General features: G+C 41.6%; 1 protein-coding gene across 11 annotated transcripts in view; it reads left to right on the top strand.

Moving 5' to 3' along the window:
- The window catches only part of Tsga10 (testis specific 10), a 103,834-nt gene that overhangs the window by 4,315 nt on the left and 86,189 nt on the right, over positions 1–13,330 (top strand). For all 11 annotated transcript variants that reach the window (XM_028865706.2, XM_028865704.2, XM_028865708.2 and 8 more), the window contains exon 2: positions 6,601–6,729. Coding sequence is in view for 4 of the 11 variants with exons in the window: in XM_028865700.2 (XP_028721533.1) it covers positions 6,601–6,729 (129 nt within the window). In the remaining 7 variants the exon portion in view is untranslated. The remainder of the gene's footprint in view (positions 1–6,600; positions 6,730–13,330) is intronic.

Raw genomic sequence — 13,330 nt, 5'->3', positions numbered from 1 at the left:
GAATGAAGTATGCTTTTTTCCTTTTGGCAGTGTACTGGCTACAACCTTAGTCTTCCTCTTTTATTCTGCCTCTTTGACTCTTGCAGTTATGATGACTAAAAGCTTACATTTTATATTTTGATTTTTAATACTTATTCATTTTTTTAGTTCTCTTCGGAATTGCTTTCACCTCACCACAGAAACAGCTTTGTTTAATCAAAATTCATTATTTTGAAAGTGTTTTATTAACTAAATATTTTATTGGGTAAATACAAATGTTTCATAAAGCAACTTTGTGGCAGACATTTTTCAAACATAGCCACCAGACACCAGCCTAGACATGTTGGAATTTATATTCCCATGGAAGGAAATAGACAGTAGACAGGTGAACAAATAAAGAATATGATTTTAAGAAGTGACAAGTGCAGCTAGCCTAAGTGGAGAGTGATCAAGAGATAAAGTAGTTTAGGAAGTCGGGGAAGAAAAGACTTTCGTCATCCAAAACAAAGAGCTGAGGTTGAGAAGATGTCAGCCAAGTCTTTAAAAGTCTGAGGAGAGAATGTACCTGGTAGGGAAAATGGGAAAAAAGCATGAAGTCAAATGGGAATGGAACACACTTTAGTTCATTTGCTTTGCTGTAACAAAACACTGTGTGCTGGGTAGATTGTGAACAACAAATATTTAATCCCAATAGCTCTGGAGGCTGGGAATTCTAAGATCATGGCAATAAAAGCTTTCATATCTGGTGGGGTTAATAGTTAATAGATGAAGAAGCCATCTCCAGAGAAATAGTGTGCTTAAGGTTATACAATTAAGATGTAATGGGCTGGGAGGTGGTGGTACACCCCTTTAATCCCAGCACTTAGGCAGAGGCGGGTGGATCTCTATGAGTTCAAGTCCAGCCTGGTCTACAGAGCAAGGTCCAGGACAGACAAGGCTACACTTAGAAACCCTCTCTTGAAAAACCAAAATTAAATAAATAAATAAATAAATAAAGTGGAACTAGGAGGAAGTCTCATTAAAATGCTCTTACTGTGTTGTGTTACTTCCCAATTGAGAATGAAAATTTCATGTGTATTCTCTGAGGTCTGTACAAACATCAAATGCCATTCTGATGGATATTGATATTAGAGATCACTGGAATGTGGAAAGTACTCATATGGTATTGGAGTGGAAGCTAGCAGGCCAGAAACTGAAGTTTTGGATATACAGCTCTCTTCACTACCCACAGTATTGCCTTGAAAGCTAGGGGAGGGACGGTAGCAACTCTGGCATGAAGTGCCAGACAGGCTTTTCCTAGTTATTTAGACTAGCCTAATATCTAATTTTGTAGAATCCACACTTGACTAGTCGTTTTACTAAGGAGAATAAAGAAAAGTTTAGTTTGTTTAGCACACTGCTCTAAGACACCTTCCTGTTATATAAAGAACTCTAGAGGCTGGAGAGATGGCTCAGTGGATATGATAAGGACTTGAATTTTAATCCTCAGAACTCATGTTTTCTATTGCTGTGATAAAATACCATGACCAAAAGGAACTTGGGGAGAAAAGGGCTTATTTCTGTTTACAGCTTGTATTAGTTACTTCTCTGTTGCTGTGGTAAAATACCACAAGATCATGATGGGGAACAAGAGACAGCTGACCCGAGCTAGTGGGAGCTCATGAGCTCTGGACTGACAGCTGAAAAGCCGGTATGGGACTGAACTAGGCCCTCTGAATGTGGGTGACAAAGTCTGTTTGTGGGGCCCCTGGCAGTGGGACTAGGATTTTTCCCTGGTGCATGAACTGGCTTTTTGGAGCCCATTCCCTATGGCGGGATACATTGCTCAGCTCTGATGCAGGAGGGAGCGGCTTGGTTGTGCCTCAGTTTGATATGCCAGGCTTTGTTGACTCCCCACAGGAGGCCTTACCCTCTTTGAGGAGTGGAGGGGGCTTGGTTGTGCCTCAGTTTGATATGCCAGGCTTTGTTGACTCCCCACAGGAGGCCTTACCCTCTTTGAGGAGTGGAGGGGGATGCGGTGGGGGGGAGGTACGAGGGAGTGGGAGGAGGGAAGGGAGAACTGTACTTGGCATGTAAAGTGAAAAAAAAAAATTAAAAAGGAGACTTCCAAATCAACTCCTGCTGTACATCTTTCTTAATATTCTATATTCCAAACTGTTTCCTAAATATTTTTCTCTTTTCTCCTTGTAAATAAAAATCACAATGTACAAATAAATTAATTATCCCGCCCCCCAAAAAAAACACAACCAAGGCAACTTATAGAAAAAAGGGTTTATTTGGGTCTTGAAGTTCCAGAGGGTTAGAGTGGATGACCACCATGGTGGGAAGCATGGCTGCAGACAAGCATGAAGCATCTGATAGCTCATATCCTGATCCATCAGGAAACAGAGAGTGCATGGCAGAGGCCTGGAGACCTTAAGCCCACCCCCATTGACACATCTCCTTTACCAAGGCCACCCTTCCTAATGTCAAATAGCTACCAACTGGGAACCTAGTATTCAAATGCCTGAGACTTATGGGGGACATCTCATTCAAACCACCACACAGTTGTAGTCTTGAAGAGAAATTGGGGTAGGAACTCAGAGCAGCAACCTGGAGGCAGAAACTGATGCAGAGACCATGGAGCATGTTGCTTACTGGCTTGCTCCTCAGGGCTTACTCAGGCCACTTTCTTATACCACCTAAGATCTCCTGCCCAAGGGTGGTACCACCCACATGGTCTGGGTCCTCCCATATCAACCATTAATCCAGAAAATGCTCTACAGACTTGCCTACAAGCCAGTCTGATGGAAGCATTTTCTCAATTGAAGTCCCCTCTTCTCAGTATGACCTTGGTTTGCGTCAAGTTGGACAAAAACTAACCAGCATGCCATGTAAAGCCAGATGGCAGCAAGCATCTGTAATTGCAGAGGTCCTGTGCAAGGATGGGTGGTGGAGACAGGAGAACCCCGGAAGCTTATGGGTCAGCTAGCCTGGCATATGCAGCAATAGACAATAGACCCAGTCTAAAGATGAAAATGAAAAGGCTAGTGCTGACACTTGAGATTGTCCTCTGCCCTACACACACACACACACACACACACACACACACACGCACACTCACACTCACACTCACACACACATACGGGGTTGGCGGGGAGGAGACTGACTCTCGGAAGACTGGTGGAGACAACTTTTAGATATTGCTTATTTTTAAGGTTGAAGTAAATGTGTAAGGAAGACATCTAGAAAACATGACTACTTACCTAAATTGTGTATAATCAGTATATGTACATGTATATATATATCTCGTTGATGACATCATCCTTATAGCATAAAAAACAGAATTGATCTTGAATATGGAGTTCAAACTGAGCCTTAAAATGTTAGTGAAGAAGAGTGTTTCTAGGTGTATGTATTAAGAATTTGTAGAATAGTTCTTGGAGGTGTTAATTAGGTGATAAAGTTGTCAAAGTGGAAGGGACCAAATTATGAAGAACTTTGCATGTTGGGCAAAAATAGATCTTGGCAATCTGAAGTGTGGTGAAAAGGCAATAAGGACTGCAGGGAAGCTTTTTCGAATTGCAGGATCTCAGGTGTGCTGTGAATGAGATTCTGCATGTAAACAACACTCCTTTGTGATTCATATGTTCACCAAAATTTAAAAATTAATTGCCAAAATGAGAAGTTATTTATTCTGCTTTCCTGAGTCAAATGTTTGTAACTAGGAGCACAACTTCTCAACAGAAACTATGTGAGAAGTGGTAGGATTTTTATATAGCTCCTAAAGTTTTAAGTAGTCTGTGAGATTTATGCTGACATTCCAGGTGGGCATAGAAATGCACTCTCTATCTTATTTAGGGAAGGAAAAGGAAATAGATTGACCAACCTACTTCGATGCCAGGCTGCACAGGGTATACTCAAGCTAGTCAGTGGGGATATCTTGATTTTATAATTTCCTGAGAGTGATGTTGGAGAACAGCAGCTGTATTGAAGGAAAGGTCTAGGATGTTCTTAGAAAATTCTCACTTATAACACGATGATTGACTTGATTCAGGAAGAGAATACTACTTTTCTAAATGACGTAATTTCTTAGATATATTGATTGCTAAATAAAAACACAGTGGAGTAGTGGGGCTACTATGCTAACCTGGAAAACTTAGAACATTGGTTCTAAGTTAGATGTACATTAGATGTACACTAATTAATATACACTTGTACATTAGATGTACAAGTACATCTGTATGATAAATTCCTAGAAATGAAACTATTTGGATAGAAGCTATATGTATATTTTAGTGTTAATAGAGTTTGCATAATTGCTTTCCATAAACAATCATCTTATACTACCACAAATGATGTATAGGTATGATAAGTTAGATATCTAACATTTGAGTCTGGGGAGATGGATCAGTGGATAAGAGCACTTGCTGTACATGCATGAGGACTAGAGTTTGAATCCCTAGCACAATGCCAGAAACCAGGCATGAATGCACATGCCGGAACCCTAGTATAGGAGAATGGAGACAAGTAGATCTCAGTGGTTCTCTGACCAGACAATCTAGCTGAAATGTTGGCTTCCAGTTCAGCGAGAGACCCCTGTCTCAAGATAATAAGGTGGAGAGTGATCTCAATATCTTGCTCTGGTCTCTGCATTTATACACTCATGTATATAACACACACACACACACACACACACACACACACACACACACACACACACATACACATATCCAATTTATTGGCTTTTGTCAAGGTGGTGGTTAAAAGTGGGTCCTCAGTATTATTTTAATTCATGTCACATTTCACTAAAGCAGTGGTTTTCAACCTTCCTAATGCTGCAACCATTTAATCCTCTTCCTCATGTTGTGGTGATCCCCAAGCACAAAATTGTTTTGTTGCTGCTTCATAACCATAATTTTGCTACTGTTATGAATCATAATGTAAATGTCTGATATGCAGGTTGAGAACCACTGCTCTAAAAGGTATTGTTGAATGTTTCTGTAAATATTCATATTCTTTTTCTAATTTTTCTGTTAGAATATTTCTTTTGCCTTTTTACTTATAGAAATTGTAAATGTTTTGGAGAAAGTATCCCCTTATGGATGGCTAGCAAACTGTGTTACAATACAATGGCAATAGCTAACATGTGACTAACGGCCACCATATTTGACAGAGGTTTGGAGGTAGACTCTTGTTTGCTACCAACTCATGTTTCTTCAGGAAAGTGATAGGATAGGGCATGCATCTTTAAAAAGCATACTCACTGTCATCATTTTATTTGGAAAACATAGATAAATTTCTTTTCTTTTCCTTTTTTAATTTTTGGGGTTGTATTTAAATTACGATCCTTACCTTTCCTCCGTCCAAAGTCTCCCTATTTCCTGCCCAGCTCTCCTTCAAATTCATAGTCTCTTTTTTCATCAATTGCTATTATATATGTATATATATATATATATATGCATGTATGTATATTCCTAACTATAACCTGTTGAGTCCATATAATGTTACTTGTATATATGTCTTCAGGGCTGACAGTTTGGCACTGGACAACTATTGTTGGCTCTTCTCTAGGGAATACCACCTCTCCTGCTCCCAGCTTTACTCAGTTGCCTATAGTCCTGTGTAGGGTTGAGACTGCATGGGCTTTTCCCAGTCCAATTTGACACGTTTGTTGGTGTCATCCTTGTTCAACTCACACTTGGGTGGTCATGTTGGTGAGACTTTATGGGTGTGACTTCTGATGTTACTAGGAGACACAGTCTCAGCAAACTGCTGATCCTCTGACTCTTACAGTCTTTCCGTCCCTCTGCAATGTGTGGGAGTGTTTTGTAGATGTATCCATTGGGACTGGGCTCCACAACTCTGCATATTGATGGGTTGTGGTTTTCCTAGTATTTCCATCTGCTGTAAAGAGAAGTTTCCCTGATGAGGGGTAAGGACTACACGTATCTGTAGCTATAAGGAGAAATGTTTACAGATTGTTGTGAGGGATTATGTTGGTTTAGTAAATTAGTAGTAGATTAGTAGAATGAACAGATTCTCCTCCAATAAACATGATTTCACTAGCATAGATTAGTTATCTAGGTTTCCAGTACCAGGGATGCAGGGATGGTATCTCTCATTTTATTTTACAATACCATTCATTTTGTTTTGTTTTTAAAGGTGTGTGTGTGTGTGTGTGTGTGTGTGTGTGAGAGAGAGAGAGAGAGAGAGAGACAGAGAGAGAGAGACAGAGAGAGAGAGAGAGAGACAGAGAGACAGAGACAGAGACAGAGACAGAGTGAGCATGAGTACATGTATGCATGGGTACACACAGAAGCTAGAAGGAGACATCAGATCAGATCCCTTGGAGCTGGAGGCATTTGTGAGCTTCTCCCCTCAATGTGAATGCTGGGATCTGAGCTCCAGTCCTCTGATTAAGCACTCTTAACTGCTGAACATCTCACTAGCCCTAGGCTTTATACTATAGATTCTTAAGAAACGTAGCTTGGTATCCTCTGCTTTACTGATGGGAAGTTAAAAACAATAGAAAATGTGAATGAAATAGAATGCCAATAAATTCAAAACTTACTGATGTAAAAAGTCACAGCTCTGTTTTAAATGTAATGCCTCTGCATTATTTTTCATACTTCCTACTAGGTTACCACCAAAGAACATCAGTTTGGTCTCGGGGCTCCAGTTTCTGAAGCTGGAAAAAACCAGAATACTCTCCAACTAGAACAAGAAGTGAGAACCCAAGATAGATTCATCTCTACACTGAAATTACAGGTTAGTCCTAGTTTATGTATTAATAAATACTTCTCTTAATTAATTTGGGATGTGGATGTATTTTAAAATAAGAAAATTGAGGGCAAATAATTACTAATTCAGAGCTTGTTTAAATCTAAAGATTCTAAAATTCAGTTTTTATTACCACTTTGATATAATAGATTCAGAGTTAGTGAGAAAACTGTGTGGTATTGTTTTTTTGTTGTTTGTTTATTTTTTATTTTTTGGTTTTCCGAGACAGGGTTTCTCTGTGTAGCTTTGTGCCTTTCCTGGAACTCACTCTGTAGTCCAGGCTGGCCTCGAACTCACAGAGATCTGCCTGCCTCTGCCTCCCGAATGCTGGGATTAAAGGCATGTGCCACCACCGCCCGGCTTGTTTGTTTATTTTAAGACAGGCTCTTGCTATGGAGACCAGATTGGCTTCCAACTCAGCAATACTTTTGTGTCAGCCCTGCAAATTCTGGGGTTACAGGTATGAGGCCATGCCAGGCAGATCAGCTATTTTTTTTTTTTGTTTTTGTTTTTTTTTTTGGTTTTTCAAGACAGGGTTTCTCTGTGTAGCTTTGCGCCTTTTCCTGGAACTCACTTGGTAGTCCAGGCTGGCCTCGAACTCACAGAGATCCTCCTGGCTCTGCCTCCCGAGTGCTGGGATTAAAGGCGTGCACCACCACTGCCCGGCCAGATCAGCTATTTTTTAATGCAAAATTTTACTTAGCTATTTCCAACCATGTAAAATAGCATTTCCATTGCTGTTAAAATAACAAGTGGTTAAATAATTATGACACTTAACTAGCAAATGACAAATAGGATTTCTCTGAACTTCAAGTTAGCAGGGATTTGAATATAGTGCTCTGCACTGCAGGTTTGGGATCATCTGTTCTCATGGTACCTGGCACATGGTTCAATAAAGGCTCTTAAAACAGACCTTCTAGGGGCTGGAGATGTAGTCTAGTTGGTAGAGTACTTGCTTGCATGCACAGAGCTTTGGATTTGATCCCCAGCACCACATAAACTGGGCACAGAGAACATGTCTGTTATCTTAACACTCAGGAGGTAGAGGCAGGAGGATCAGACATTCAAGGTAATCCTCAGGCTTCACAGTGAGTATGAGGCCAGCCAGGGCTACATGAGAATCTGTCTGGGGTTAGGAAAGCAGGGACTTTGGGGGAAGATAAAGTAGACTTAACATTTCGTTTCCTTTTTCCTTCTGTTAAATACAGTTTCAAACTGTGAACATTAGATATAAAACAGTATAACACTTTTTTCCTTTTTTTAAACATAGATTCTTTTCTCATACAATATAGTCTACATATAGTTTCCTCTCTCTCTACTCCTCCCAGTACCTCCCCACCTCCTCTCCCATCCAGATCCATCCCCTTTCTGTCTCATTAGAAAATAACAGACTTCTAAGAGGTAACAACAAAACATAACAAAATAAAATATAATAAGATAAAACAAAAACCATCTTTATCTTGTTGGACAAGACAAACTAACAGAAAAATAAAAGAGCCCCAAGAGCAGGTACAAGAATCAGAGACCTACTCATTCACACATCCAGGAATCCCCTAGAAGTGCTAACCTGAAAGCTACAGTATATGTGCAGGGGACCTGGTGCAGACCCGTGCAGGCCCTGTGACTGCTGCTTCAGTCTCTGGGAGCTCAGAGGAGCTTTACTCAGTTTTTTTTAAGAGGGCCTTCTTCTCCTGGTGTCCTCCATCCCCGTTGTCTTCCCTACTTATTCTGCCTCCTCTTCTTTGGGGTTCCCCGAGTTCTGAGGGGAGGGATTTGATGGAGACATCTTGTTTAGAGCTGTGTGTTTCAAGGTCTCTCTCGTTGTGTGTAATATCTGGCTATGGGTCTATGTATTTGTTTCCATCTGCTACAGGAACCCATAGGAAGCCTCTCTGATGATAGTTGAATAGATACCAATCTGAGTATAGCAGAATATCATTCAGAGTCATTTTATTGTGACTTTCCACTGTACTAGGTTTCCATACCACCCCTCAAATGTCCTTCAGTCCTAGCTATCTCTCCCCTCATTCACTCCCTCAATCTCGTCTCTCCTCTTCCTCCTCACCAGATCCTCCTGTTCTCATGCTCTTCTCCCATATCCCCTTTTCCTGCTTCCATTCCACCCATAAAATCTATTCTATTTCTCCTTCCCAGGGAGATCCATGTGACCCCCCAGTCCCTTCCTTTATGCCTATCCTCTCTGGTTCTGTGGATTATAGCTTACTTATTATTTGTTTAATGGCTAATATTTAGATATAAGCAAATATGTAAAGTATAGAGACAAGAATAAAGACTTGTAAGGGAACCTCAACACACAAAGAACAGCATGTTATAGTTCTTATATTTTCTCTTCCTCAGTATAGTCCAGAAAGACTTGTAGGCTAGCAACTTGAAGTGACAGTAGGAACATGCAAAAAAGGATCCCAGAAAAGCACAAGGCAGACGACTTTAAGATAGTGACTGCCTGCTCCAAAACAAGCAGATTAAAAGAAAACTACAGACCTTCCCTGCCAGCATAAACCAGAAATAGTCTAGACTATAATCCTTGCCAGGCTGTGACAGGGAGCCTCAGTTCTGCCTCTTCTTGACCTCATTTCCTACCTCTGCCCCTAACAAGAGTAGTATCAAAGAAAACTGAGTAGGGAACCAAGACTTTACTCTCCATCAGGTAGTAGGGAGGTACATAGTCTTCTGATGTCAATAGAGACCACAGTGGGCACCCAGATATCTGCTCTTACCCTACAGTAAGAAGCACCCTTAATGCTAGTGGGGTATCAGAGGAGACAGAGCAGAGTCAGGACTTTACTTCTGCTAACAAGGCCTCTCTTCTGATTTGAGTCTGAATTGTTCCTCACGGGCTCTTTTTTTAGTGGTCAGTCTTCAGCTTGTGGTGCTGTTTTAGGAGGTGGAGACTTTAGGAGGTGGGGCCTGGCTGGGGGAAGTAGCTCACTGGGGACTGGCCTTTGAAGGATCTGCCCGCCCATGGTTCCAGTCTGCACGCTGCTTCCTGGTCCACCAATATGTGAACCAGCCCATTCTGCTTGTGTCAGAACAATTGAGTAAGACTGAATTAAAAGGCAATGAACTAATCCATTTGGTGGAGGAGATTCCAAAGGTTCTTGTTTTTGTGGTGGTGGGAATCAAACCGGGGCTTTGCACATGTAAGGCAAGCACTCTATTCCTTAAGCCATAGTTCCAGATCTTAGAAGAGGAAATTTTAAGACTGCATAATAACCAGGCTATGGCATTACTATGCTCAGACAGCTTTTTTTTTTTCTTTTTTTTTTCAGTTTTAGTTTTTTGAGACAGGGTTTCTTTCTTCTCTATGTAACTGCCCTGGCTGTTCTGGAATTCCCTCTGTAGACCAGCTAGCCTCAACTCACAGAGATCTGCCTGCCTCTGCCTCACGAGTTTTGGGGTTAAAGGCGTGCGCTACCACCACCAGGCTGCACTCAGGCTGCTTTGTAGAGATGCCCAGGAAGTAGAACAGAAAGATGTAGAAAATGTGCCGTTTGGGGGCATGCAATGTGATTAAAGCTGCAGCAAGAGCAAGGGTGGACCACGTGGCTGTGATTGTGAAAGAGAGTAGCATGATTGAGGAGAACCCTTCCACGTTGCCCTGGGACAATGGGAAAGGTGCCTTGAGGGCGAGACCCAACTCATGATGTCAATCTGAGAGAATTTTCTTGAACAGAGTCTCAGGGTGCCCTTTTAAACGAGGCAACCTGGGGAGGGTTTTCAGTGCACAGGCACTCAAAGACTACTCAAGCTGTGGTCCATTGGGTGCCAGTTCTTGAGCTTTCGACAGAACATGACATCATCTCCATAATACTAATTTTGCAGGCATGCAGAATGAAGGAGTTCTAGTTAACTTGGAGGCTTGCACCAATATTTTTAACAAAAGCCTAGGAAGCCAGGCAGTGTAGAGCAGGATCAGATTCCCCGCAGGGAGTCCTTCAGTGGACTTTGCACGAAGCTTTAAGGATAAAACCAAGTTGTGGTAGAGAACTCAGGATGTTGGAGATGTGAAGACATGAGATACCTGCTGAGGAAAGCTGCAGCACCAAGTAGATTTTGCCCAAAGAGAGTCCTTGTGCACTACAGGCAGCAGGGCATAGGAACAGAGCTACCTAAGCCCATTGGAGCTTGCAGCGTGTTACACATACACCAGATTCCAGGCATGGAGGACCCTAACCTTCCTCTTCTAAAGTACTTATATCATGAATTGAGTAAAAGCAGAGTTTCCTATCGGGCAAGCAGGGTATTCATGTATTTATTGGTGATCCATTCGTTTTATTTCCACTTAACAATAAATTGAACACTATGTACAGAATACATAATTCATGATGCATAAAGGAGTTCTTTATGTTGCTTAGAAATCAGTGGAAAGGACAAGTAAATAAATTATTTTTGTGCATTTTATAAAATACTAAGATAGGGCTGAGAAGTTAACTCAGTCAATGAATTGCTTATACAAAGAACTGATTTTAAACCACAGGACCTGTGTTAAAAAAAAGCCAGGTATGGTAGGGTTTGCTTGTAATTCCAGCTCTGAGGAGGGGGGCACAGGCATATCCTTGGGTTTCTCTGGCCATTGAGAGACCCTGTCTTTAAAAAGTTAAAGTGTCAGGGCCCTGGTGGTGCACACCTTTAATCCCATCTCTCAGGAGGCATAGGCAGATGAATCTCTGAGTTTGAGGCCAGCCTGGTCTACGATTGAGTTCCAGGACAGCCAGGCTACACAGAGAAACCCTGTCCTGAAAAACCTAAAAAGAAAAAAGCCAAAGGGTATAGTGCCTAAGGAATGACACTTGAGGTTGTCTTCAGCCTGCACACACGTGAACACATGCACAGCACACATATTCACAGCCTGAAGGGGGATTGCTGAGGAGATAGCTTGGTAGGCAGAGGGTTTGCTGTTCAAGTGTGAGAAATGAAATTCAGATTCCCAGCACTCATGTAAATCCTGGGTAGGCTGGCTGCTTTCCAGCAGCTGTGGTACTCAGGAGGGACAGACAGGATCTCAGGAGTCAGCTGACTAGCTAGATGAGGCAGATCTGGGAGCACTGAGTTAAATTGAAGGACCCAGCCTCAATATATAAGGTGGGGAGCGATCAAAGAAAACACTCTTTATTAACGCCTGTCCTGTCCTTCACAGGCATACACATGTGCACATTTACCCTTCCTCTCCTGTCAGTCTATACAGGTGAACATGTATGTATGTACACACACACACACACACACACACACACGCCAGAAAACCCACACAACACAACTGTGAAGACAGACGAATCCTCTGGTTTATTTCAAAATGGCATACTGTTGATCAAAGAGGCTGAGAGAAGAAAGGTAGGGAAAATAAAGAAATTTGGTATGGCAATTTGAATGTGAAATGTCTTCCACAGGCTGGAAGTATTTGGGCACCTGGTCCCTAGCTGGTGGCCTTGTTTGGGAAGTTGTGAAACCTTTGAGAGATGGGGTTGGGTTTTGAAAGTGAGTGACTAGGGTTAAACCCACCTGAGTGCTCTGCTTCTTGGGATGGCCTTAATGTGAAGAACTCTGCCACACCCTTCCTAGATCCTCAGAAACTGTGGTCCAAATCTTCGTTTCCACCCTTAAGTTGCTTCTCTCGGGTATTTTGTCAGTGACCGGAAAACCTGGTATGAGAATGATGAACAACAGATAGTTTAGCACAAGGTTTATGTTCAGGTTGCTGCAAGGTGGACTGCACATTTGCTTTAAAGAAAGCAGAAAGAAAGTGTTAACTACTCTTTGGCTAGTGGGCCAAGAACAAACCAGCTTACCAAAGGAAAAGTATGTTTTCCTTCAGTTGAGACCTAAGGAATCTTCCTCAGGAGGATTTTGTGACACACAAAATATAACACTGCAACAGTTCCCCTAAAGCAGTCCTGGAAGAGTCTTCTAGTGTGTCTGCAGCAGGGGTGCATACACTGGTGATGTGGAAACCAGGCAGGACAGAGAGAAGGGCTGGCATCACAAATGACACCTTGGCATCACATTCTCAGTGACATGAGTGACTTCCACTTTACATTTTCAGAGAATTTCTTTTGAAATTAAAATAACTCAATTTTTATAGCTATAAGCACTATTTTAAAGCAACTTAATATATTCTAATTTCATATGTACACTCAGACATTCAGAGAACTTTCTTTAATTGGTGTATGGTAGTAGGCAAAAGAAAAGAATAGGAGATACTTCTGAAATTCAGGCCAGACATGATAAAAGACTGAACTAGGAAAATATTTTGTACATTTATAGATTCCTTTCCTTTTTGTTAAAAAATTCATTGTTGTTTGTTTCCTGGTCTTGTTTTTGTTTTTCCGAGACAGGGTTTCTCTGTGTAGCTTTGAGCCATTCCTGGAACTTGCTTTGGAGACCAGGCTGGCCTGGAACTCACAGAGATCTGCCTGCCTGTGCCTCCTGAGTGCTGGGATTAAAGGCATGTGCCACCACTGCCCGGCTGTTTCCTGGTTTTGATAATTCAGATTTTAAATCTTACAAGTTAGTATGCTTTAGAAAGTGCCACAGCAAAAGTTGGATTACTATAACCATAATGACTTCTTATGCT

The sequence above is a fragment of the Peromyscus leucopus genome, chromosome 16_21, assembly GCF_004664715.2.
Source record: "Peromyscus leucopus breed LL Stock chromosome 16_21, UCI_PerLeu_2.1, whole genome shotgun sequence".
NCBI classification, from domain to species: Eukaryota; Metazoa; Chordata; class Mammalia; order Rodentia; family Cricetidae; genus Peromyscus; species Peromyscus leucopus.
Note: the sequence above shows the minus strand (reverse complement) of the source record. Positions and strands in the feature narration are given on the sequence as shown.